This window comes from Neoarius graeffei, chromosome 19 (genome assembly GCF_027579695.1).
Source record: "Neoarius graeffei isolate fNeoGra1 chromosome 19, fNeoGra1.pri, whole genome shotgun sequence".
Classification (NCBI taxonomy): Eukaryota; Metazoa; Chordata; class Actinopteri; order Siluriformes; family Ariidae; genus Neoarius; species Neoarius graeffei.
Genome location: NC_083587.1, coordinates 57,746,829 through 57,769,771, shown reverse-complemented (window position 1 = coordinate 57,769,771; position 22,943 = coordinate 57,746,829). Strand labels below are relative to the sequence as shown.

Here is a 22,943-nt window from a genome sequence, read left to right as displayed (position 1 = left end):
AGGCACGTTTTACTTAAATTGTCAAAGATAGAGGCAGGAGGAATCTAATATATCGTTACGGTTTCCTCCATTATCGCTCACGAGATATATATATCTCATCTCATCTCATTATCTCTAGCCGCTTTATCCTTCTACAGGGTCGCAGGCAAGCTGGAGCCTATCCCAGCTGACTATGGGCGAAAGGCGGGGTACACCCTGGACAAGTCACCAGGTCATCACAGGGCTGACACATAGACACAGACAACCATTCACACTCACATTCACACCTACGCTCAATTTAGAGTCACCAGTTAACCTAACCTGCATGTCTTTGGACTGTGGGGGAAACCGGAGCACCCGGAGGAAACCCACGCGGACACGGGGAGAACATGCAAACTCCGCACAGAAAGGCCCTCGCCGGCTACGGGGCTCGAACCCGGACCTTCTTGCTGTGAGGCGACAGCGCTAACCACTACACTACCGTGCCGCCCTCTCTCTCTCTCTCTCTCTCTCTATATATATATATATATATATATATCTGTAGAGATTTGTTATCTTAAAGTTTATAAATGTTTTAAACCATCATTGAATTTGAAAACATTCATTCATATATATATATATATATATATAATATTAGTGCTGTCAGGCGATTAAAATATTTAATCGCGATTAATGTCGCGACTGTCATAGTTAACTCGCGATTAATCGCAATTTAATCGCACATTTTTGTCACATGAAAAACCATTGTAATTCTCTTATCAGCATAAAAATGTGAATGGGCTTGCTTTGTACCAATGTTTTTTTTTTTTTATTGCAAAGCATAACACGTCTTGACACAGCCACTGCAAAGTGAAACCTAAGCCGAGCACCGGGGCTAGCAAAAGAACCATGAGTGTAGTGATCTACTGCTTGAGTTAGTTTACAATTCTAATCAGAGAGACAGGTTACACAGTGACGGTAGGCTTGACATGCTTGATTATAATATAAAGTACACTATTATATTAACTTTAAGTTGTTCGTTGATAAATATTGCATTGAATCTGATCTTTACTGTTTCAGCTCACTTAACACATTTTGTACTTTTACACTTTTTCTGCCTGTTGATGCGTCGCGCTGTCCAATCAGAGGTAGCCAAATTTGCATATTACAGGAAGGATTTCTGGGATAGCATTGAGTTTACAGTTCAGAGGGATCTGGCTTCTTTAGACGCTGTCTTCTTAAAACTGAATAAATATTTAAAAAGAGCCAAATGAGCCAGTCTTTTGAACGGCTCTTTTCAAAGAACGGATCACAAAGATGCGGATCCCATCAAAGAGCCATAAATCCCATCTCTACTAGTGCGCCCTGCCCGCGCTGGTTCTTTGGGGGGGGGGGACTCTGGCTGTGCGGGGCGTGGCATTACAGTCTAGCTGCTATCGTTTTTCTAAGCAAAGTCTCTGTTCCAAGTTCCTGGCAGTTTCAAAAGCTTATGAAAAACCTACATCATGTCACAGAGCGTTAATCTCGCGATAAAAAAATTATTGCCGTTAAAATTGAGTCAGGTTAACGCGTTAATAACGCGACATTTTTGACAGCACTTATATATATAATGTGGGAAAGTTGGCAGACATTTCAGAGTTTTTTTTAAATGTCCCATTCTCATCCCTGTGTTCAAGGAAAGTATTTGTAAAATTTAAACCCGTTGAGTGCACTAATAGCATGCAAACAAAACATACATGCATCCATGTATTTGACAACCCATGTGAGTTTTAATCCCTGTGCACTGTGGTTAAGATCATTAGTGCTTCCCTTCGTTCTCTCATTAAAGGATGCGACTCACGTTTTACTTTGGTCTTTACTTCCACTCTTTTCTTTTCCTTTGCATGATTTGTTCAAAGCACGTTTTTTTTGTCCACGCTCTTATGATTCATCACTCTGATCCTTTGAGCTTTTTTTTTTTTTTTAACGTACGCAGTAGGATTCGGCTGTCACGAGCAGTGATTTACTGGCTGCGAAGCCCTGCAATCATTATTTGAAATGCAGGGTGCGAGACTTCGCTCGGTAATGAAGCTGTCATTGCAATTCTGTAAACGGAGCACCAATTACGAGTCATCCTACAGCTACAAAAATAAATAAATAAATAAATAAAAATCATGCCCCGAAGTAAAATATGACAAAAATCTTATATATTATTTATTCCACTTGGCATTTTATTTGATGATATATATATATATGTTGGAAATAAAGGAAGAGAAATGGAGGACAGAAAATCAAATGGACTACAGATTCTTATTATGAGTTGTAGCTTCTGTGGTGAATTCAGTCTAAGCTCTGAGAGAGAGAGAGAAAAAACAGCACAGGTTGGTTTTATTTCCAAGGTTTTTGTTGTTGTTTTGTCTGGTTTGACTTGGACAGGATTATATTTGTTGAGACAAGGTCAGGTCAGTCTGTGGTACAGTCAAAACAAGGCAGAATGGTTTGAAAGGTGATGATACACGGGGCAACTTTTTGGGCAATGTTGCCGGGCAACCAGGTGAGACACAGGGCAGCTAATTAGGGCAACAGACGATTGGCAACAACCAATCAGATAAGAGCAGATCTGTTGCCAGGGAGACAGACACCGCAAAGATGGGCACTGAAACATTTTCAGCTGTTGCTTTTGTCTCGGCTTCAGCCTTTATTTATTTCACTCAAGTATCACTTCTGGAACAGAACTGAATAGATCCTCTGGTCAAAAGATAATTTGCTATTATTTTAACATTTAACCCCATTATTCTGTTAATAAACCATTTTTAAAAGCTCTTTAAAAATGCTATAAGCCTCAATCACACATGCTGCAACTAATAACTGATGCATACATCACAAAAACATAATCGTTTAATTCTCATCTCAGCAAAAAAGGACATGGACCAGGAGATGCTGCTGAAGAGGAAAAAGGGCTGACGGAGCTCCCGAAGGCTTTCTTTCTTTTTTAGATCCTGAAGTTTGTACTGTTTGGCCCTCAGGTTCTACAAGTAGTCGTGCTCTGTATGTGAATTAGATCAGACGATAAGTTTGACAATCTCTATTACAACTCACAAAAAAAAAAAAAAATCATGAGCATCACTTTTTATCCCCTGCCGACCGAAAGACCCAAAGAGGGATTATTGCCTCGGTCACAACCGGCCGTACGTGCTCCTACGGCCGGTCTGCGTGCAAGAAACGCACAGAGGGCACACATGAAACGCACGGAGGGCGCGCGTGTGACGTGCTGATTTTCGAGCCGTAGACCGGCCGCAGAGGTTCTTTGTCATGTCAAACAAACTCTACAGGCGCTTACGTTTTTTTCAGGTTGCAAGACAAACTTACGGCCAACGTGCGTCTTTCTCCACGAACAAATAAAACGCAGCGATTTGGGAAACGCCAAAAATCGCACGGCCAAAAAATCGTACGTCCGGTTGTGACCTAGGCTTATGTCGTAGCGATGTCCATCTGTCTGTCCGTCCGTCCATCCTGGGAAGGGTACTCACTTTCTGACATCAACTCCTCTCATAATTTTTGGACGAATTTCTCGAAGCTTGGCAAAAGGCCTCGTTATATGACGGTAATACGCAGATTGTGATTTAATTTTGTTTGTGAAAATTTTCCCAGAGTTTTGACCCTTGATTAAATAACTTGTACTTTGACAGTTTCATGAGGGTGTACGTTCTTCTGAAATCAACTCCTCTCACAATTTGTGGAGGAATTTCACCAAACTTGGCAAAAGGCTTTGTTATATGTCGGTAATACACATATTGTAATTTTGTTAAATTGGGTCACATTTTATCAGAGTTACAGGTCTTGATTAACAAAATTATACTTTTCATGAGTGTGTGTTTTTTCCTTCTGAAATGAACTCCTCTCTCAATCTTTGGAGGAATTTCACCAAACTTGGCAAAAGGCCTTGTTATATGTTGGTAGTACGCATTTTGTTCAATTCGTCGCATTTTACCAGAGTTAAGGCCAATTTATGCTGACAGCGCAGTCCTCGCAGACGGCGTCGCAGATGGCGTCTGCGTAGCCCCCCCCTTCGCAGACGCTCTGCGCGCACCTCGCAAAAATTGTGACCACCGCAGAAGCCTCGCAGACAGCGTCGCAGACAAGAGGGCTCTGATTGGTCCACTCTACATCCGCTATACACGCACTTCCGCTTCCCTACTTTCCCGGTTTGGTTTGTTTTCACGACCGCCATTTTTAAAAACACGAGCGAAGATGGAGCAGCATGAAGAGCGGTTGATCGAGGAAGTGAGGAAGTACGGACATCTATACGACTCCAGTTCTAGTCATTATAAGTAACCGGAGGATAAACACTCCACTAACCACACCCACCAACTACTCCTAGCGATTTCGCGACTTCGCGCCCCCTTGCGTTGTGGCGGTGAATAACATCGCGCACGCCTATTACTCCCCGCTCAACGATAAATTACAACTGTCTGCGAAAAGTTATCTGCGAAAGCCTTGTCGCAAGAGCATGCAGAGGCCCTTACAGCTCTTGATTAACAACCTTGTACTCTGACAATTTCATGAAGGTGTGTTTTCCTTCTGACATCGACTCCTCTCACAATTTTTGGATGAATTTCTCGAAGCTTGGTAAAAGGCCTCGTTATATGACGGTAATACGCAGATTGTGATTTAATTTCGTTTGTGAAAAATTTCCCAGAGTTTTGACCCTTAATTAAATAACTTGTACTTTGACAGTTTCATGATGTTCTACTGAAATCAACTCCTCTCACAGTTTGTGGAGGAATTTCACCAAACTTGGCAAAAGGCTTTGTTATATGACAGTTATACGCATATTGAAATTTTGTTTAATTTGGGCAAATTTGACTTGAGTTATGCCCTCGATTATTAACAAACTTGTACTTTGGCAATTTCATCAAGGTGTGCTTGCTTTCTGAAATCAACTTCCCTCACAATTCTTATCCCCCGCTGGCTGAAAGGCCTGAAGGAGGATTATGTCATGGCGATGTCCGTCCCGGGAAGGGTACTCACCTTCTGAAATCGACTCCTCTCACAATTTTTGGAGGTATTTCACGAAACTTGACAGGATTCTTTGTTATATGTCGGTAATACACATATTGCAATTGCGTTCAATTCAGTTACCAGAGTTTTGGCAGAGTTGCCAGCGGGGGATATTGTGCTCTCAGAGCACTCTTGTAACTTGACGCAAGAGAGCTAATGTTATCCCTACATAGCTAGTGATAATTTTCAACTAAATATGTTTGTCACGGAACAGACAGGAGAGGAGATCAAGTGCGCTCAAACCACAGTTTATTAATAATAGGGGAAAAGGGAGTTGGGAGAATGTGTGTGGGTGAAGTCCAGAGGCAGGAGAACTGAGAGGCAGGGATGGCTGGTGGTGACATCTGAGGTCTCCCATCCAAGTACTGACTGGACCTGACCCTGCTTAGCAGCTGAGATCTGACGGGATCTGGCGTAGTCAGAGAGCTATGGCTGTAGGCAGACAGAACTTGGGTTTCAGGCAGTCTCCAAGCGAGCAGTCCCTCAGCAGGCAGGAGTTAGAGAGCAAACTGGAACACAGAGTCAACGGGACAGAAGGCAGATCAGGTTACCGGGGCTGGAGAGCAGACAGAGTCGAACAGAACAATTTCAGGAGTCAGAGTAGTAGGAACACAAAGCAGGTTATCAGGCTGAGAGTTGCAGACGATCTGACACAGAAGCTTGGGAGGACTGCAGCTTAAATACACACAGGGGGGAAGCAGGTGATCGGCAACAGCCAATCACAGCCACTGGAAGTTAATAAGAGGAAGTGAGTGCAGGCGTGGCTGGTAATGCTGAGTGGAGATGTTACCTGAAGAGAGAAGCCCACAGGTAGGACCATGACAATGTTAGCAAAAACCACTGCTAGTTATCTAAATCCCATTCAATCTCTATGGAGCGGTGGTTAGCTAACAGCAGTTTACACTTAGCTGAAAAAATATATATATTGATGTCTTAATTCCAACCTGAGCACATAAAAATAGATGTTTGTTTGTTCAGCATTTGATGAGGTAAATTCACCACTTTGGGTTTACACAGAACAACTTACCGGCATAAAAAGATAGAAGTTGTCTCTCTTTTTCTTCGCTCCACTGCCGGAGATGCCGCCATCTTTGTTGAAAATTTCAGAAGCTCTCAGGTGGTCATGTGATTTGCTGCTTGCACTCTGATTGAACGATCTTAAAAAGTTGCCCAAAACGATCAAAACTGTTCAGATAGAAGTTATGTTGCCCGACCTCAATGGGAAAGTGTCGAAGCGCAATTGACCAGCAGCTTCGACTGCCCAAAAAGTTGCCCCGTGTATCATCACCTTAACATCTCATAATTAGACAGTGTGACATGAATTTGGTGTATATCAGGGGTGGGCAATTATTTTTTCCATGGGGCCACATGAGAAACAGAAAATTTTGTGGAGGGCCGGACCAAAAGGCTGAACTAAATTCTGCATAATATTAATCGTATTTCTTTATATAAAGCAGTAAATAACATTGTTTTTACAAGCTGCTAAGACTGGTAAGAGTATGGAAGAAACGAGGTTGCCTTACAAAAAATGTCATTTATTCAGTCAAATTTCCCAAAACAATGGTTAACAAAATGTGAACGTTTGTACTTTTTTTTTCAGTCACATTCAGCCCAAAACACAATAAAGACATCACAGTATTGTCTTTCTACTCCAAATATCAAGCAAGATACATCATATTATAATAATGATGCCCACATTTGTAGTTAATCACCTCATTTGGTGTTTTTCAGTTTTTTATTTGTTCAGTGAGAGAAATCTCGTCTCTGTTGGTCTTTAACGAGCGCATCAGAGTCAGGTTGAATGTCTGAGGTGGAGATGCGAAGCACAGCTGACAGATGATCATCAGTCGATTCGGTGTCGGAATCAGATCTACAGATCGGCTCGGGTTCCGTCGCCTGCTGGTGACGTCACGCTATGTGATTGGCTGGACCGTTTGAAGGATGACGTACAAGTTTGTGGTTGGTCTGGACAAATTACGGAAGTAGTTATCGCGGGATTAGGTTTTGTGGGATTTCATGTCATGTTCATGTCGCGCGCATTGCGTTTTTGTTGAACACAACTTCAAAATAAAAGCAATGCACATTCAGTCCATGCATGGGGTAAAATTAGAAAATGCGTTTATTTTGTAATTTCTAATTAACCTTACGCGGGCCGGTCAGAATGAACCAAAGGGCCGGATGCGGCCCGCGGGCCGGAAAATGCCCAGGTCTGGTGTATATTGTTTAGGGAAAGTTTTCAGGGTATAAAGCTTTGCGTTTTCCGCTTTCTTTGGTAATACATTATGACAAGCTGCATTTTTATTTGTTTATTTTACTTTAGAGCGGTGGCTACAATTATCGACACCTTAATGATCTTTTGGCCGTTGCAAAAGTAGAAAAGACTTTCAATACGTAAATTGTGCATGAATAATTACTCAAACTTGCACTTGAAAAAAATGAGTTCCTGATTAATTAGCGTATCAGATCACGTGACACCGTTCCACAATTATTGACACCTTTGTCCACAGTTATCGACACCGTTCCACAATTATCGACATCCAGATGATTATTTATTAAAAAAAATAATCGGTATGTGGTATTAAGTTAACAAAACATAGTTTTTATCGAAAATTTGTTTTACATAGACTTACATTTAGTACAAAACATTTTATATAAATATCTGGATGTCGGTGTTTACGTAAATGAGGAAGTAATTCTAATGTTTGTAAACAAATGATCTGATAATGTTTAACCTGCGTCAGAAAATCTTTTGTTCCACTTTCTACCCACTTTCAAAGTATTTTCATCGATCACATTTTGTTAATCATTCGTTGTTGTTTGTATTAATTTCTAGTTTTGTCGTTTATCAATAAATGTCAACAGGGAATTGATATTGTAACCACATGAACATCCAGGTCAAAGGTCGCATGCCATTCCTCGAACCAAAACTTTATATTTTTACATCTAAAAATATAAAATGTCTACTGATATTGTAATATGTGGTAGATATTTACAACAAACTAGAAAAAAATATTTTCTGAATGGAATAGAAAAATCTGAATATTTCAAGCATGTAATTTTTTATACGCTAGGAATTTAATTCTGGTCTAATTCTATTTACTGCAATCGGATTCCAAATACTCTATAAACATTCCATTCTGTTATGGATCAGAAAAATAATTATTATAAATCACAGCACTTTAATTTTTTTAAAGTACTTCATCTACTTCAACAATGTTACACAAAGCTCGATCCGTAACGGTTGTAAATGTCACTTAATTCCACAGGGTGTCGATAATGGTGGACACCGGCGAAAGTGATCACTATTATCGACACGTCACGCACGTGACTTCTCAAACGCGCGTTTAGATACAAAATAGCGACTGTCAAATGAAAGAGTAAGGAACAAAGTAGATTTCGACGAGCAGATCATAAAATATCGGTGAATTTGAGAAGTAAAAACATGTCCATGATCTTTCCACCATGCTTACCTGCGACGATAACGTCCGGGTTTTCCTCAAATTGCTGATCGTGCTAAAAAAAAAAATCCATCTCCGGTGTCATCAGACGACAAGATCAAAGGGCGAAGCGGGTCATCCGGTTGATTAATTAACCAATAATAAGTCAAGTCAAGTTTATTTGTATAGCGCTTTTAACAATAGACATTGTCCCAAAGCAGCTTTACAGAATCTGAATGACCCAAGATAACTGTTGGGTCATTCACAATTGTTGTAACTATTGTTCCAGTTACAACAATAACTGTTGTAACTGAAACTCACCTTTGCAAAATTGTTTTTTATTGGTAAATCTGAAAAGGTGTCGATAATTATGGATTGTCGATAATTGTAGCCGCCACTCTAGTAACTTCAAGCGAGACTAAAAAAGATGCTGATGAGGGTACTAGCTAGCTAGCATTATTATAGCTGCTGAAATGTAAGTGTCCTACGAATGTAACTATAAACGGATAAAAAAAAACGTATGAAATGCTTTACGTGTTCCGCTTCGTGTTGGGCCGTTTCACACCACGCCATCGTTCATTACTTTCCTGAAAGAGTCCTTCTTCAAGTGTTTTCTTCTTTATGTACACTACCGTTCAAAAGTTTGGGGTCACCCAGACAATTTTGTGTTTTCCATGAAAAGTCACACTTTTATTTACCACCATAAGTTGTAAAATGAATAGAAAATATAGTCAAGACATTTTTCTGGCCATTTTGAGCATTTAATCGACCCCACAAATGTGATGCTCCAGAAACTCAATCTGCTCAAAGGAAGGTCAGTTTTATAGCTTCTCTAAAGAGCTAAACTGTTTTCAGCTGTGCTAACATGATTGTACAAGGGTTTTCTAATCATCCATTAGCCTTCTGAGGCACTCAGTGCGTTTACATGCACATAGAGAGAATCGAATTTCTGCCGTTGCTCGACTGAAATCGAAGTTCAAAATGCCATGTATACACCTTAATTCGGCTGAAATTGAACCGAACTTGATTTCTCGGAATCGAGCTACACGACCTAGATTATGCGATTTCTGCCGAGCTACTTAGTGCATGTAAACCCTATTGAGCTACGTATTCGATCTACTTACTTCAGCACCGCCCCTTCCGGAAGTGACAAGACCACAAGGGAAACACAACAGCCTCGGTCGGCATGACAACGAAATGAATCTTTTCTTTTTGTGGCATTGTTTGCACTGTTAAAATTTAGCTCACTTACTGTATCACCAAATACATCTGTACAGCTGTTGCATAGCTGTGAATTGTGTACATAAACAAGTCATTGTATTTGTGTGTGTGTGTGTATATATGTCCAACATCTGAAGAATGTCGATAAAAACAAAACAATTGAACATTTTGTGTGTTTATTAAGACATAAGTTAAATTGTAAGCAAAAAAATAATATTTTTTTGTAAGCAAAAAATGGACTTTAGAAAAATATTATTGTGCAAAATAAGTTGTCTTACAAAACAGGGGTCTGCGCCGGACAGTTTGTAGCCATAGTCTGTTAGAGCAAGCCTAACAGCTTGAGCACGGAACTGCCAGTGTTGCCAGATTGGGGGTTTTAACTGCATTTTAGCGGATTTGAACATGTTTTGGGCTGGAATACGTCAGCAGTATCTGGCAACACTATAGCTCTTCTTCATGACGACAACCAGAAGTGTACCAACACGATGGGGCGTGTAGCGCCACGTGTGGCTCGGGTGCACAATGCACCTTGCACAATAGCCCGATTTCACTTGTGCATGCATGTAGGATTGGATTTCTCTGGCACCCCTGCTGGGACCCTTTGCTCGATTACCGACAGCAGCTCGATTTGGACGTGCATGTAAACGTACTGAATGAGCAAACACATTGTACCATTAGAACACTGGAGTGATGGTTGCTGGAAATGGGCCTCTATACACCTATGGAGATATTGCACCAAAAACCAGACATTTGCAGCTAGAATAGTCATTTAGCACATTAGCAATGTATAGAGTGGATTTCTGATTAGTTTAAAGTGATCTTCATTGAAAAGAACAGTGCTTTTCTTTCAAAAATAAGGACATTTCAAAGTGACCCCAAACTTTTGAACGGTAGCGTAATTAATTGTACAAGACCGCTGGTGCACAGTTTTATTCAGCATGTCAGTTTTTCACGTCTAAAACCATCATCGTGATGCGATTCGATACCAGCGTAAAGGGAAGGCGTAGCATGTGAAGCAGCACCTGCAACCTGTGTGGTAGCCAGTGATGGGAATAACGACGTTAGAAATAACGGCGTTACTAACGGCGTTACTTTTTTTAGTAATGAGTAATCTAACTAATTACTTTTTACATCGTTATAACGCCGTTCCCGTTACTTACAATAAAATACTATGCGTTACTTTATTAAAGCTGTTCTCATCTGGCACGCTGCTCGTTCAGCCTTTCTTTACTCTGCTTTAGTGTGGGGCGGGGAGACGCGAGACAACGGCACAGTAAGCCAATCAGAGTAGATTTGGACAACATACGTAGGTAGGCCACGCCTACTGCACTACTGCGCGCTCTTTCAATCAGAAGACCCAGCGATGGCGAGCGGTCAGCCCAGCACTGCGCTTTCACATTGGAAATACAGCCAGTACTTTTCATTACTTGAAATAAAAGGCAAGAGTGTTTACGTGCAATGCACATTATGTCGAGGAACAAAGCGTTTTTCCTCGTCAGTGGCCAGTAATTAGTAACATGATTTTAATAACTACAAAAATATATTACATTTGATAGATGTCTTATCTCACATTGTCCCACAAAAATATTAATATAGTGTAGATAACATTACTAACTGGTTCTGTTAAGTGTCCATTTCAGTCATTAAACACATTTAACATTCACTTTTATTATGATTACACTAATTAAATTTGATTTTTTTTGAGGGGGAACAAAATGTAACGGAATAATTACTTTCCCTGGTAATTAGTTACTTTTATGACAAAGTAACTCCGTTACTAACTCAGTTACTTTTTGGGAAAAGTAACTAGTAACTATAACTAATTACTTTTTGAAAGTAACGTGCCCAACACTGGTGGTAGCCATTGAGAAATATACCGTCTGTTAATGGGACGAGATTAGTTTAGTTTAATTGCCTTATATGTAATGCGTTCGATATCATTTACTCAAGATTATCATATCGTAGGCTACTTCACTCCTGCAATCTTATTTTGGTGTTTTAGCTCTGACCTTCCCCTTAGCAGACAGGACCAAATTACAAACAACCCCAGAATAGCTGATGCTCGCGATCCTTTTCCCAGTCAAATAAATGCAAATTTATAACTACAAGCTTTTAAAAGGACTTGAAGCTAAAAGAAGCAACGCGGTTTTGCAGCCCAGATGAACTCTGTATGCCTCAGTCACTTGGGAGTTGTGTTTTAGATCAGACAATAAAAGCTTTTTCCAGTCTGGATATAACCTGACCGTTCATTCCGTTTCCTTTAGATGTTCATGAGGTGTAAAGCACGCTCTCCTCTGTCGGCTGTGTAAATCTATACATTAGTTAAACACGTTGAATGTATTACGTGTCAATTGAATTGTACGTTTAAATGTATTACCGTCTTCAAGATTAGATTGAATATGGCCCCTAATGTGTCTTGTTGCTGCTTTGCAGAATTCAGAAGGAGCTCGCCGAGATCACTCTGGACCCCCCACCCAACTGCAGGTACGCTCTGCTCTTTACTCAACACGCTGCTGCTGCAAGACAGTGAGACAGATAGAAACTCTTTTACTCGTGTGAAAGACCCTGTTAGTAAATCAGTTTGCACACTTTTATCAACTTTCAAAGAGCAAGAGACTCGCAAAGAGATGAAAAGATTGAAAGAAGAGGGAAAAGAAATGAGAATTAAAGCAAGAGGGAAATACATAGAGGACAGACCGACAGAGAGCGAGAGCAACACGCAGGAAAGACCGAGAGAGAAAATATAAAAGAAAAGATTTAAATAGAACGTGATGAGGAAACACATAAATGAAAGACAACAGATCGTTATTATTGTGCGCTCTTTAGATGAACAGACACTGAGAAGCACAAAGACAGCGACAGATGCCATCGTCTCTGCTAAGAATGTTACAGAGAGAGAGAGAGAGAGAGAGAGAGACTGTGAAAGAGGCAGAATGAGAAAGCAAAAGAGAGAAGCAGAAAGTAACACTGGGGAAAGGAAGACAGACAAGGAGGGAGGGAGAGAGAGACAGAGTGGGACAGAGAGAGAGAGATACACATAGAATGTCTCTGTGAGAGACTGTGAAAGAGACCGAAAGACAGAGAGAGAGACAGAATGAGAAAGCAAAAGAGAATAGCAGAAGAGGAGAGAGAGAGAGAGAGAGAGAGAGAGAGAGAGACAGAAAGTAACACTTGGGAAAGGAAGACCGAGACAAGGAGGGGGAGAGACAGAGTGGGACAGAGAGAGAGAGAGAGAGAGAGAGATACACACAGAGACAGAATGTCTCTGAGAGACACTGTGAAAGAGACAGAATGAGAGCGAGAGACTGTGAAAGAGACAGAATGAGAAAGCAAAAGAGAGAAGCAGAAAGTAACACTGGGGAAAGGAAGACAGACAAGGAGGGAGGGAGAGAGAGACAGAGTGGGACAGAGAGAGAGAGATACACATAGAATGTCTCTGTGAGAGACTGTGAAAGAGACCGAAAGACAGAGAGAGAGACAGAATGAGAAAGCAAAAGAGAATAGCAGAAGAGGAGAGAGAGAGAGAGAGAGAGAGACAGAAAGTAACACTTGGGAAAGGAAGACCGAGACAAGGAGGGGGAGAGACAGAGTGGGACAGAGAGAGAGAGAGAGAGAGAGATACACACAGAGACAGAATGTCTCTGAGAGACACTGTGAAAGAGACAGAATGAGAGCGAGAGACTGTGAAAGAGACAGAATGAGAAAGCAAAAGAGAGAAGCAGAAGAGAGAGAGAGAGAGACAGAAAGTAACACTTGGGAAAGGAAGACAGAGACAAGGAGGGAGAGAGAGAGACAGAGTGGGACACAGAGACAGAATGTTTCTGAGAGACTGTGAAAGAGACAGAATGAGAGAGAGAGAGAGAATATGTCTCTGAGGGACTGTAAAAGAGACAGAGGGAGAGAGACAGAGTGGGACACAGAGAGATACACAAACAGAAAGGGGGACATAGAATGAGAGAGGCTGAGGAAGACAGAGATGGGGAGAGAGAGAGCATGCAACACTGGGGAAAGGAAGATAGAGAGAAAGAGACAGAGTGGGACACAGAGACAGAATGTCTCTGAGACTGTGAAACAGACAGAATGAGAGAGAGAGAGAGAGAGAGAATATGTCTCTGAGGGACTGTAAAAGAGACAGAGAGGGAGAGAGACAGAGTGGGACACAGAGATACACAAACAGAAAGGGGGACATAGAATGAGAGAGGCTGAGCAAGACGGAGACAAGGAAAGAAGGAGGAAAACGGAGAGGGGCATAGAGAGAGAGAATATGTCTCTGAGAGACTGTGAAAGAGACAGACAGAGGCATGGAGAGAGAGAGAGACAGAGTGGGACAGAGAGATACACAGACAGAAAGGGGGGACATAGAATGAGAGAGGCTGAGGAAAACAGAGATGGGGAAAGAAGGAGGAAAATGGGGAGAGAGAGAGAGAGAGCATGCAACACTGAGGAAAGGAAGATAGAGAGAAAGAGACCAAGAGAGACAGAGTGGGACACAGAGAGATGCACAAATGGAGGAAGAGAAAACAAAATGAGAGAGACTGAGGAAGACAAGACAGGGGAATAAGAGATGGAGAAAGAGAGAGGCATAGGAAGAGAGAGACTGACAAACACAGAATGAGGAAGACTTGGGACGAGAGAGAAGGAGTGACACGGTAAAAAGATACGGGGAGAGAAACAAAGAAAGAAATACACAGAGAGAGAAAAACAATAGGGAAAAAGAAAGGCAGAGAGTGTGAGAGAGAGACACAACCAGGATGACCGCGGTCGGTTATTGTGTTCTGATTATCTTGTTGCTCAGATGAGTGAACAGCTGACAGACAAACAGGCCACATGTGCTGCTATAAAACTCCAACTCCCATGAGTCTCTGTGTGAGACGATCAGGCTTTTATAAAACGTGTAACACAGACCGGCCCAGTCATTGATTATCACTCGGGTTGATATGGGGTGAGTCATAGCCGCGTTCAGAAACCCATTAGGGAAGGAAATGAAGGGAACGTACTGGCCTTTGTGATCAAAAATGAAATTTTTTCATCGCAGTCACATGAGGTCGTGCGTATGACATGACTGTATTCGAATGGCTCGAATATCGGCTTTAGAAGCGTAATTTTTAGGATCATTTCTCAGTGTGAGAGAATGCTGGCTAATTTAGTTGAACTGATGCTAATTTACAATGGCGTAGTTACAGCGTATTTTAACAACGGAGCTTCTTCTGAGAAATGTAACGCCACATCTGAGGAAAATGTTGATATAAACTGTAGATTTGTCTCATTTTCATCATCACTGTGTGTTTTTAAAGGAACAGTCCACCGTACTTCCATAATGAAATATGCTCTTATCTGAATTGAGACGAGCTGCTCCGTACCTGTCCGAGCTTTGCGCGACCTTCCAGTCAGTCAGACGCGCTGTCACTCCTGTTAGCAATGTAGCTAGGCTCAGCATGGCCAATGGTATTTTTTGGGGCTGCAGTTAGATGCGACCAAACTCTTCCGCGTTTTTCCTGTTTACATAGGTTTATATGACCAGTGACATGAAACAAGTTCAGTTACACAAATTGAAACGTGGCGATTTTCTATGCTATGGAAAGTCCGCACTATAATGACAGGCGTACTAACACCTTCTGCGCGCTTCGGCAGCGCATTGATATCTGAGCTCCGTATCAATGCGCTGCCGAAGGTGTTAGTACGCCTGTCATTATAGTGCAGACTTTCCATAGCATAGAAAATCGCCACGTTTCAATTTGTGTAACTGAACTTGTTTCATGTCACTGGTCATATAAACCTATGTAAACAGGAAAAACGCGGAAGAGTTTGGTCGCATCTAACTACAGCCCCAAAAAATACCATTGGCCATGCTGAGCCTAGCTACATTGCTAACAGGAGTGACAGCGCGTCTGACTGCGTCTGACTGACCGGGAGGTCGCGCAAAGCTCGGAGAGGTACGGAGCAGCTCGTCTCAATTCAGATAAGAGCATATTTCATTATGGAAGTACGGTGGACTGTTCCTTTAAATTGTTTGTATAAAACACTTCATGTCTGTCTGCTAGCTAGCTAACTTGTTATTTTACAGTAGCATTGTGTTGGCTAGCCATGTTCCCTAGTTGCCTAGCAACAGGCATTAATCTGTACTGTTTGAATCCTATCCTGAATGAATTTCTGAAATCATTCGATTTTATAATTGAGTAGTTTTTACTCCGTACATGTTTTGATCTGTTTGTTTTTCTTGATGTACATTTCCGCTATTTTCACTCAGTTTCTGTTGAAGGCTAAGACTTTTACACCTGGCAGTCCCAGTTGGTGATTTCTTCCATTCTGGTTGGATTGTGCTAAATATCAGACACCTTCATTCAATCAGTTTTAGCGGCCGAGTCAGCTGCTGCTGCTGCTGCTACATAATGATTTCCCTGATTAAATATATCAATCTTTGTAATTGGATGCTGTGTAATCTAAAACTGTTGGCTTTTATGACTTTAACAGTCAAAAATTGGTCGGCATAGTAACAGGAAGCGCAAAAAAAAAAAGTTACGGGATGAGATCTTTTTGGCATTATTTTGCTTCTTTTGTTCCAGGCTAATTTGATGTCTTATTAAGAAACTCCTCAGTGATGCTGATGGATAATTAGCGTCAAAGGGATGTGAGTGTTTTCTCAATAAGATCTAGGATTATGCAGTCACTCTCTCGTTCTGTGTGTGTGTGTGTGTGTGTGTGTGTGTGTGTGTGTGTGTGTGTGTGTGTGTGTGTGTTTGTTTGGCTCTTTCAGTCTCTGTCTCTCTCTCTCTGTGGGTCTTTCTGTCACTCTCTATATTCAGATCAGAGAGAGACAGGAGGGGGGACATGGGGGGGAGAGAGAGACGGAAAGGGACAGAGGGCGAGAGAGAGACCGGGAGAGAGAGAGAGAGAGACACAGAGATAGACGGAGGGAGAAGGGAAGCGAGACAGAGAGTAAGCGAGAGAGAGAGACACACAGAGGGAGGGGGAAGAGAGACAGACAGAGGGAGAGAGAGACACAGAGGGAGAGCGAGACACCGAGAGAGGGAGACAGAGCAAGACAAAGAGGGGGAGAGAGAGAGACACATGGAGGGGGGAGAGAGAGAGAGAGAAAGAGAGAGGGGGGACAGACAGACAGACACAGACAGAGAGAGAGAGAGACAGAGGGATAGAGAGGGAAAGAGAGAGGGAGGACAAAGAGAGACAGAGGGAAGGAGAGAGAGACACACAGAGGGAAAGAGAGAGGGAGGACAGAAAGAGGGACAGAGGGAAGGAGAGAGCGAGAGAGACAGAGGGAAGGAGAGAGAGACACAGAGGGATAGAGAGGGAAAGAGAGAGGGAGGACAAAGAGAGACAGAGGGAAGGAGAGAGAGAGACACAGAGGGAAAGAGAGAGGGAGGACAGAAAGAGAGACAGAGGGAAGGAGAGAGAGAGAGACACAGAGGGATAGAGAGGGAAAGAGAGAGGGAGGACAAAGAGAGACAGAGGGAAGGAGAGAGAGACACACAGGGAAAGAGAGAGGGAGGACAGAAAGAGAGACAGAGGGAAGGAGAGAGCGAGAGAGACAGAGGGAAGGAGAGAGAGACACACAGAGGGATAGAGAGGGAAAGAGAGAGGGAGGACAGAAAGAGAGACAGAGGGAAGGAGAGAGAGAGACAGAGGGAAAGAGAGAGGGAGGACAGAAAGAGAGACAGAGGGAAGGAGAGAGAGAGACAGAGGGAAAGAGAGAGGGAGGACAGAAAGAGAGACAGAGGGAAGGAGAGAGCGAGAGAGAGACAGAGGGAAGGAGAGAGAGAGACACAGAGGGATAGAGAGGGAAAGAGAGAGGGAGGACAGAAAGAGACAGAGGGAAGGAGAGAGCGAGAGAGAGACAGAGGGAAGGAGAGAGAGAAACAGAGAGGGAAAGAGAGAGGGAGGACAGAAAGAGAGACAGAGGGAAGGAGAGAGCGAGAGAGAGACAGAGGGATAGAGAGTGAGAGCAAGAGGGGGGGAGAGAGAGGGAGAGAATGAGAGAGAGAGACACGGGGGAAGGGGGGAGAGACCAACACACACAGAGAGAGACACAGAGAAAGAGAGAGGGAGACTAAAAGAGAGAGAGGAAAATATGACTGCTCAAAGGACACATGTTTGAAGCTGATCCATCAGATCTCACTTTTTACGCATTGGAAGCTGACGTGAATTTTTTTTTTTTCTCTAATATTAAATGTGCTCTCACTGCCTCGGTGCATTAGAGCGTTTCTCAATCGATGTGCCGCTCACACTTGATGTAGCTGCTGTAATGATATGTTACTGCAGGCTGTGATTGTGTGTGTGTGTGTGTGTGTGTGTGTGTGTGTGTGTGTGTGTGTGTGTGTGTGTGTGTGCGTGCGCGCATGCTGTACTGTCATTAAAAGGATTTCAGCGAGGAGACAAGAGGCACTTTTTCAGACTGACTGTGGGGAAAAAAAAAGGGAAAAAAATTTCGTAGCACTTTATTACATTACATTGTCAATGCTAAGCTGCTTTGCAACCAGTTAGCATTTCAGACAAGAAATAACGCATTACAAGGCAAGAATTCAGACGACTGAATTGAATTCAGACTATTAGTGCTCCGTGCATCTCATTTTCCCTCTGAACGTGATCCTTTCTCCTGTTGCCATCTTCCTCTCGGAGCTATCTCATAGAAACGGCACCCCTTTTTTCTACCACGAAGCTTTCCGCCGTTGATTAGCACCAGAGTCCTGCGGGAATCAGCCGGCGGCCATGAATCTAATCCATTTTTCACATCCCGGCTATTAACTGCAGCGGGGAGCATATCCATATTCATAAGAGGGAGGAAAAGTGCACGGGGGTCTCGGCGGGGTGGGGGGAAAACGTCGAGGATCAGGATTTCAGAGGCCTTCTCCGAGCCAAGGCACTGCCGAGAAATCTATTAGCTCGCTATTCAGACAAACACAAAGATGAGAGTCGACATGAAAAGGGTTTTAGTGGGAAAATGGCATGGATCAAGGCCCTGTGGAATCAATTTTAGTCTAATAAAAATGTTGTGACACTATTATACAGTGTATTGACACACTAGTAAATATTTTTGTGTTTGAATTAAAAAGCATGATTAAAACATCGGTTGAAGTAATTGTGTAATTCCTTGATTGACCCATTTTGTATATCATTTTAAACCTGTTAATTATTAAGGGTCCTCAAACACATTTATGCATAACAAACCTAATTCATCAAGACAGGAAGTAGACGGTTCATCCTTTAGGAATGCTGTAATGCAGCTTGTGTGTGTGTGTGTGGGGGGGGGTGTTCTTCTTTGTTCTTTGCTCACCAGGTTTTGATTTCAAGCACTTCTTCAATTCAGGATGGTGAAAGTGTGTGAAGTTTGCACGATGCATCATATTTATTTAGAGATTTATAGTTTAACATCTACGATCTACGTTCCGACTCTCACCTATGGTCATGAGCTTTGGGTAATGACCGAAAGAACAAGATCGCGGATACAAGCGGCTGAAATGAGTTTCCTTCGCAGGGTGGCTGGGCGCTCCCTTAGAGATAGGGTGAGAAGCACAGTCACTCGGGAGGAGCTCGGAGTAGAGCCGCTGCTCCTCCACATCGAGAGGAACCAGCTGAGGTGGCTCGGGCATCTTTTTCGGATGCCTCCTGGACGCCTCCCTGGGGAGGTGTTCCAGGCATGTCCCCCCGGGAGGAGGCCCCGGGGAAGACCCAGGACTATGGAGGGACTATGTCTCTCGGCTGGCCTGGGAACACCTCGGTGTTCTTCCCGAGGAGCTGGCCGAGGTGTCTGGGGAAAGGGAAGTTTGGGCTTCCATGCTTAGACTGCTGCCTCCGCGACCCGGTCCTGGATTAGCGGAAGAAGACGAGACGAGTTTAACATTGTGGCCCGTCTGAAATAAGGCACTGCCTAAAAGTGAAACTCCTGATGAGTGTATTAACAAAATATTTTCAAGGGCACAAAATCAACCTGAATAGAACAAGAGTCATCAGGAGATGACGCATCACCCCGGGCCCCACATGAAACCCCACTCCACATGTTCCTCAGTTGAATTGGTTGCCATGGAAATACAGAAAAATATTGAAATCACAAAATGTCAAAAGGCACAACTCGTCTAGTCACTTAACATAACTGTCAGGTTGCGTGAAAAAATTCCTAATAGTTTTCGAGTTATGCTCCGGAAACTAAAATGTTTACAGACGGACAGCTGTATCAAGTCAAAGTCCCTCTCACGCCAGAATCTGGTCTTCCCAGGCGGTCTCTTGTCTTGTCCCAGTACGAACCAGCTCTTTAAGGCATATAGGTGCAGCGCCGATCTCCATTTCCACTAGTCTGGCTAAAGGCCAATTTATGCTGACAACGCAGTCCTCGCAGATGGTGTCGCAGATAGCGTCTGCGTAGCTCCCCCACCTTCGCACCTCCCAAAAATTGTGACCACCGCAGAAGCCTCGCAGACAGCATCGCAGACAAGAGGGCTCTGATTGGTCCACTCTACATCCGCTGTACACGCACTTCCGCTTCCCTACTTTCCCGGTTTGGTTTGTTTTCACGACCGCAATTTTTAAAAACACGAGCGAAGATGGAGCAGCACGAAGAGCGGTTGATCGAGGAAGTGAGGAAGTACAGACATCTATACGACTCCAGTTCTAGTCATTATAAGTAACCGGAGGATTAACACTCCACTAACCACACCCACCAACTACTCCTAGCGATTTCGCGACTTCGTGCCCCCTTGCGTTGTAGCCGTGAATAACATCGCGCACGTCTATTACTCCCCACTCAACGATAAATTACAACTGTCTGCGAAAAGCTGTCTGCGAAAGCCTTGTCGCAAGAGCATGCAGAGGCCTTAACGCAACTTCAAAGCTCTGCGAGCATTGGTCTGGCATAGATATTAAGCCCAACCGTTTCCCAAAGCGCGTGGTTGACCCGCCTCCCTGAAATGCCTCAGTTTGCTACTGGTCGAAGCCAGAAAAGGCTGTGACGAAGCTTAAACCAATCACATCACTCTTTCCTCTGACGTATGTGACGCGACGGAAACTGCTTGAGTAACAGGAAGAAGAAGGAGGAGCTGAAGAGGAAGAGGACAATAATAGCGCGATCAAAGGCGAGACGACCACAACGATAGGATTCTCGCTGAGCCCCATTGATTTGGCTACCAGCGGGGCTAACTGGTAGATTTAAACTCTTACCGAAGCCGGTCGGGAGCAAGGCGAAAACGTCCTTCCTTTCAATAAATACCTCCAGGGCTGCTCTTTGCTCCGTTTTCAATGAGAACTTCCCGTTGAATGGTTTCAATACAGCATCTACCGCTGTGTCAAAGGCTTGCCGCTGCTCCATGTTCGTAATGTTTCTAGTGAATGAAGCACTTCCGGCATAGATTCTGTAAACAATCTATGGCTTCCGGTCGCAGTTCTACTACGTCACTGCCTTGAACACGCCTCTACCCAGGGCCGTTGGAGATGCTCAAAGTTGATTGGCTCCCGATTTTTCGGGAGCTTGGAAGAGCTGGAGATAGCTTGCCTTGCCAGACTAATTTCGCAACAGGCCCCCGTGTTGTGTCACACTTAGGATGGGCGGGCCCAGGCTACATTTCCACAGCCCTCGGCCTCTCGCCTGTACAGCTAGGGTTACAGTGGGGGGGGGGTCTTCTGGTAACCGTGAAAGTTTGACTTCCCCACTCGCATCTGTATTACGGACGGTAGTAGGTACCATTTTTATGATGGTCTTTGGTATGACCCAACCGCAAGTAGAACTCGTGATCTCCCAATCGAGAGGCGGACACGCTAACCACTAGGCCAAGCCACGGTCGATAGCTACAGTGGATATAAAAAGTGTACGCACCCTGTAAAAATGATTTTAAGGTTTTTCTGATGTAAAAAAAATGAGACTACGATAAATAATTTCTAAACTTTTCCCACCTTTAATGTGATCTATAACCTGTACAGTTCAATTGAAAAACAAACAAATCTGTTAGGGGGGAAAACATAAAAAATAAAAAACGTACAATAAGCTGGTTGCATAAGTGTGCACACCCTTAAACTAATACTTTGTTGAAGCACCTTTTGATTTAATTACAGCATTCGGTCTTTTTGGGTCGGAGTCTATCAGCCTGCCACATCTAGACTTGGCAGTATTTACCCACTCTTCCTTGCAAAAGTGCTTCAAATCTGTCAGATTGCGAGGGCAGCTCTTGTGCACAGCCCTCTTCAGGTCACCCCACAGATTTTCAATTGGATTTAGGTCTGGGCTCTGGCTGTGCCGTTCCAAAACTTTTTTGGGGTCATTGTCATGCTGAAAGATGAAATTCCTCTTCAGCTTTCTAGCAGACACCTGAAGGTTTTGGGCCAAAATTGACTGGTATTTAGAACTGTTCATAATTCCCTCCACTTTGACTAAAGCCCCTGTTCCAGCCGAAGAAAAACAACCCCACAACATGATGCTGCCACCACCATGCTTCACCGTGGGTATGGTGTTCTTTTGGTGATGCGCAGTGTTGTTTTTGGGCCAAACATACCTTTTGGAATTGTGGCCAAAAAGTTCAACCTTGGTTTGATCAGACCATAACACGTTTTCCCACATGCTTTTGGGAGAGTTGATGTATTTTTTTTTTTTTAATTTATCCAGGCCTGGATGTTTTTCTTTGACCCTACCTCATAGTCCAGACATATGGAGAATACGGGAGATTGTTGTCACATGTAGTACACAACCAGTACTTGCCAGAAATTCCTGCAGCTCCTTCAGTGTTGCTGTAGGCCTCTTGGCAGCCTCCCTGACCAGTTTTCGTCTTGTCTTTTCATCAATTTTGGAGGGACGTCCAGTTCTCTGTAATGTCACTGTTGTCCCATATTTTCTCCACTTCTTGATGACTGTCTTCACTGTGCTGCATGGTATATCTAATGCCATGGAAATGTTTTTGTACCCTTCTCCTGACTGATACCTTTCAACAATGAGATCCCTTTGAGGCTTTGTAAGCTCTCTGTGAGCCCTGGCTTTTGCTGGAGGATGCAACTGAGTAAACGTCTGAACTTTATTTGGGGTTAATCAGAGTCATTTTAATTGATGGCAGGTGTGAACCCAAAAAGACTGAATGCTGTAATTAAATCAAAAGGTGCTTCAGCAAAGTATCAGTTTAAGGGTGTGCACACTTATGCAACCAGCTTATTGTATGTTTTTTTATTTTTTATGTTTTTCCCCCTAACAGATTTGTTTGTTTTTCAATTGAATTGTACAGGTTATAGGTCACATTAAAGGCGGGAAAAGTTTTGAAATAATTTATCGTGGTCTCAATTTTTTATATCAGAAAAACCGAT

General features: G+C 43.0%; 1 protein-coding gene across 1 annotated transcript in view; it reads left to right on the top strand.

The window, feature by feature from the left end:
• The window catches only part of ube2e2 (ubiquitin-conjugating enzyme E2E 2), a 159,932-nt gene that overhangs the window by 43,436 nt on the left and 93,553 nt on the right, over positions 1-22,943 (top strand). Inside the window, exon 3 of the mRNA XM_060900349.1 lies at positions 12,090-12,140. Coding sequence (XP_060756332.1) covers positions 12,090-12,140 — 51 coding nt within the window. The remainder of the gene's footprint in view (positions 1-12,089; positions 12,141-22,943) is intronic.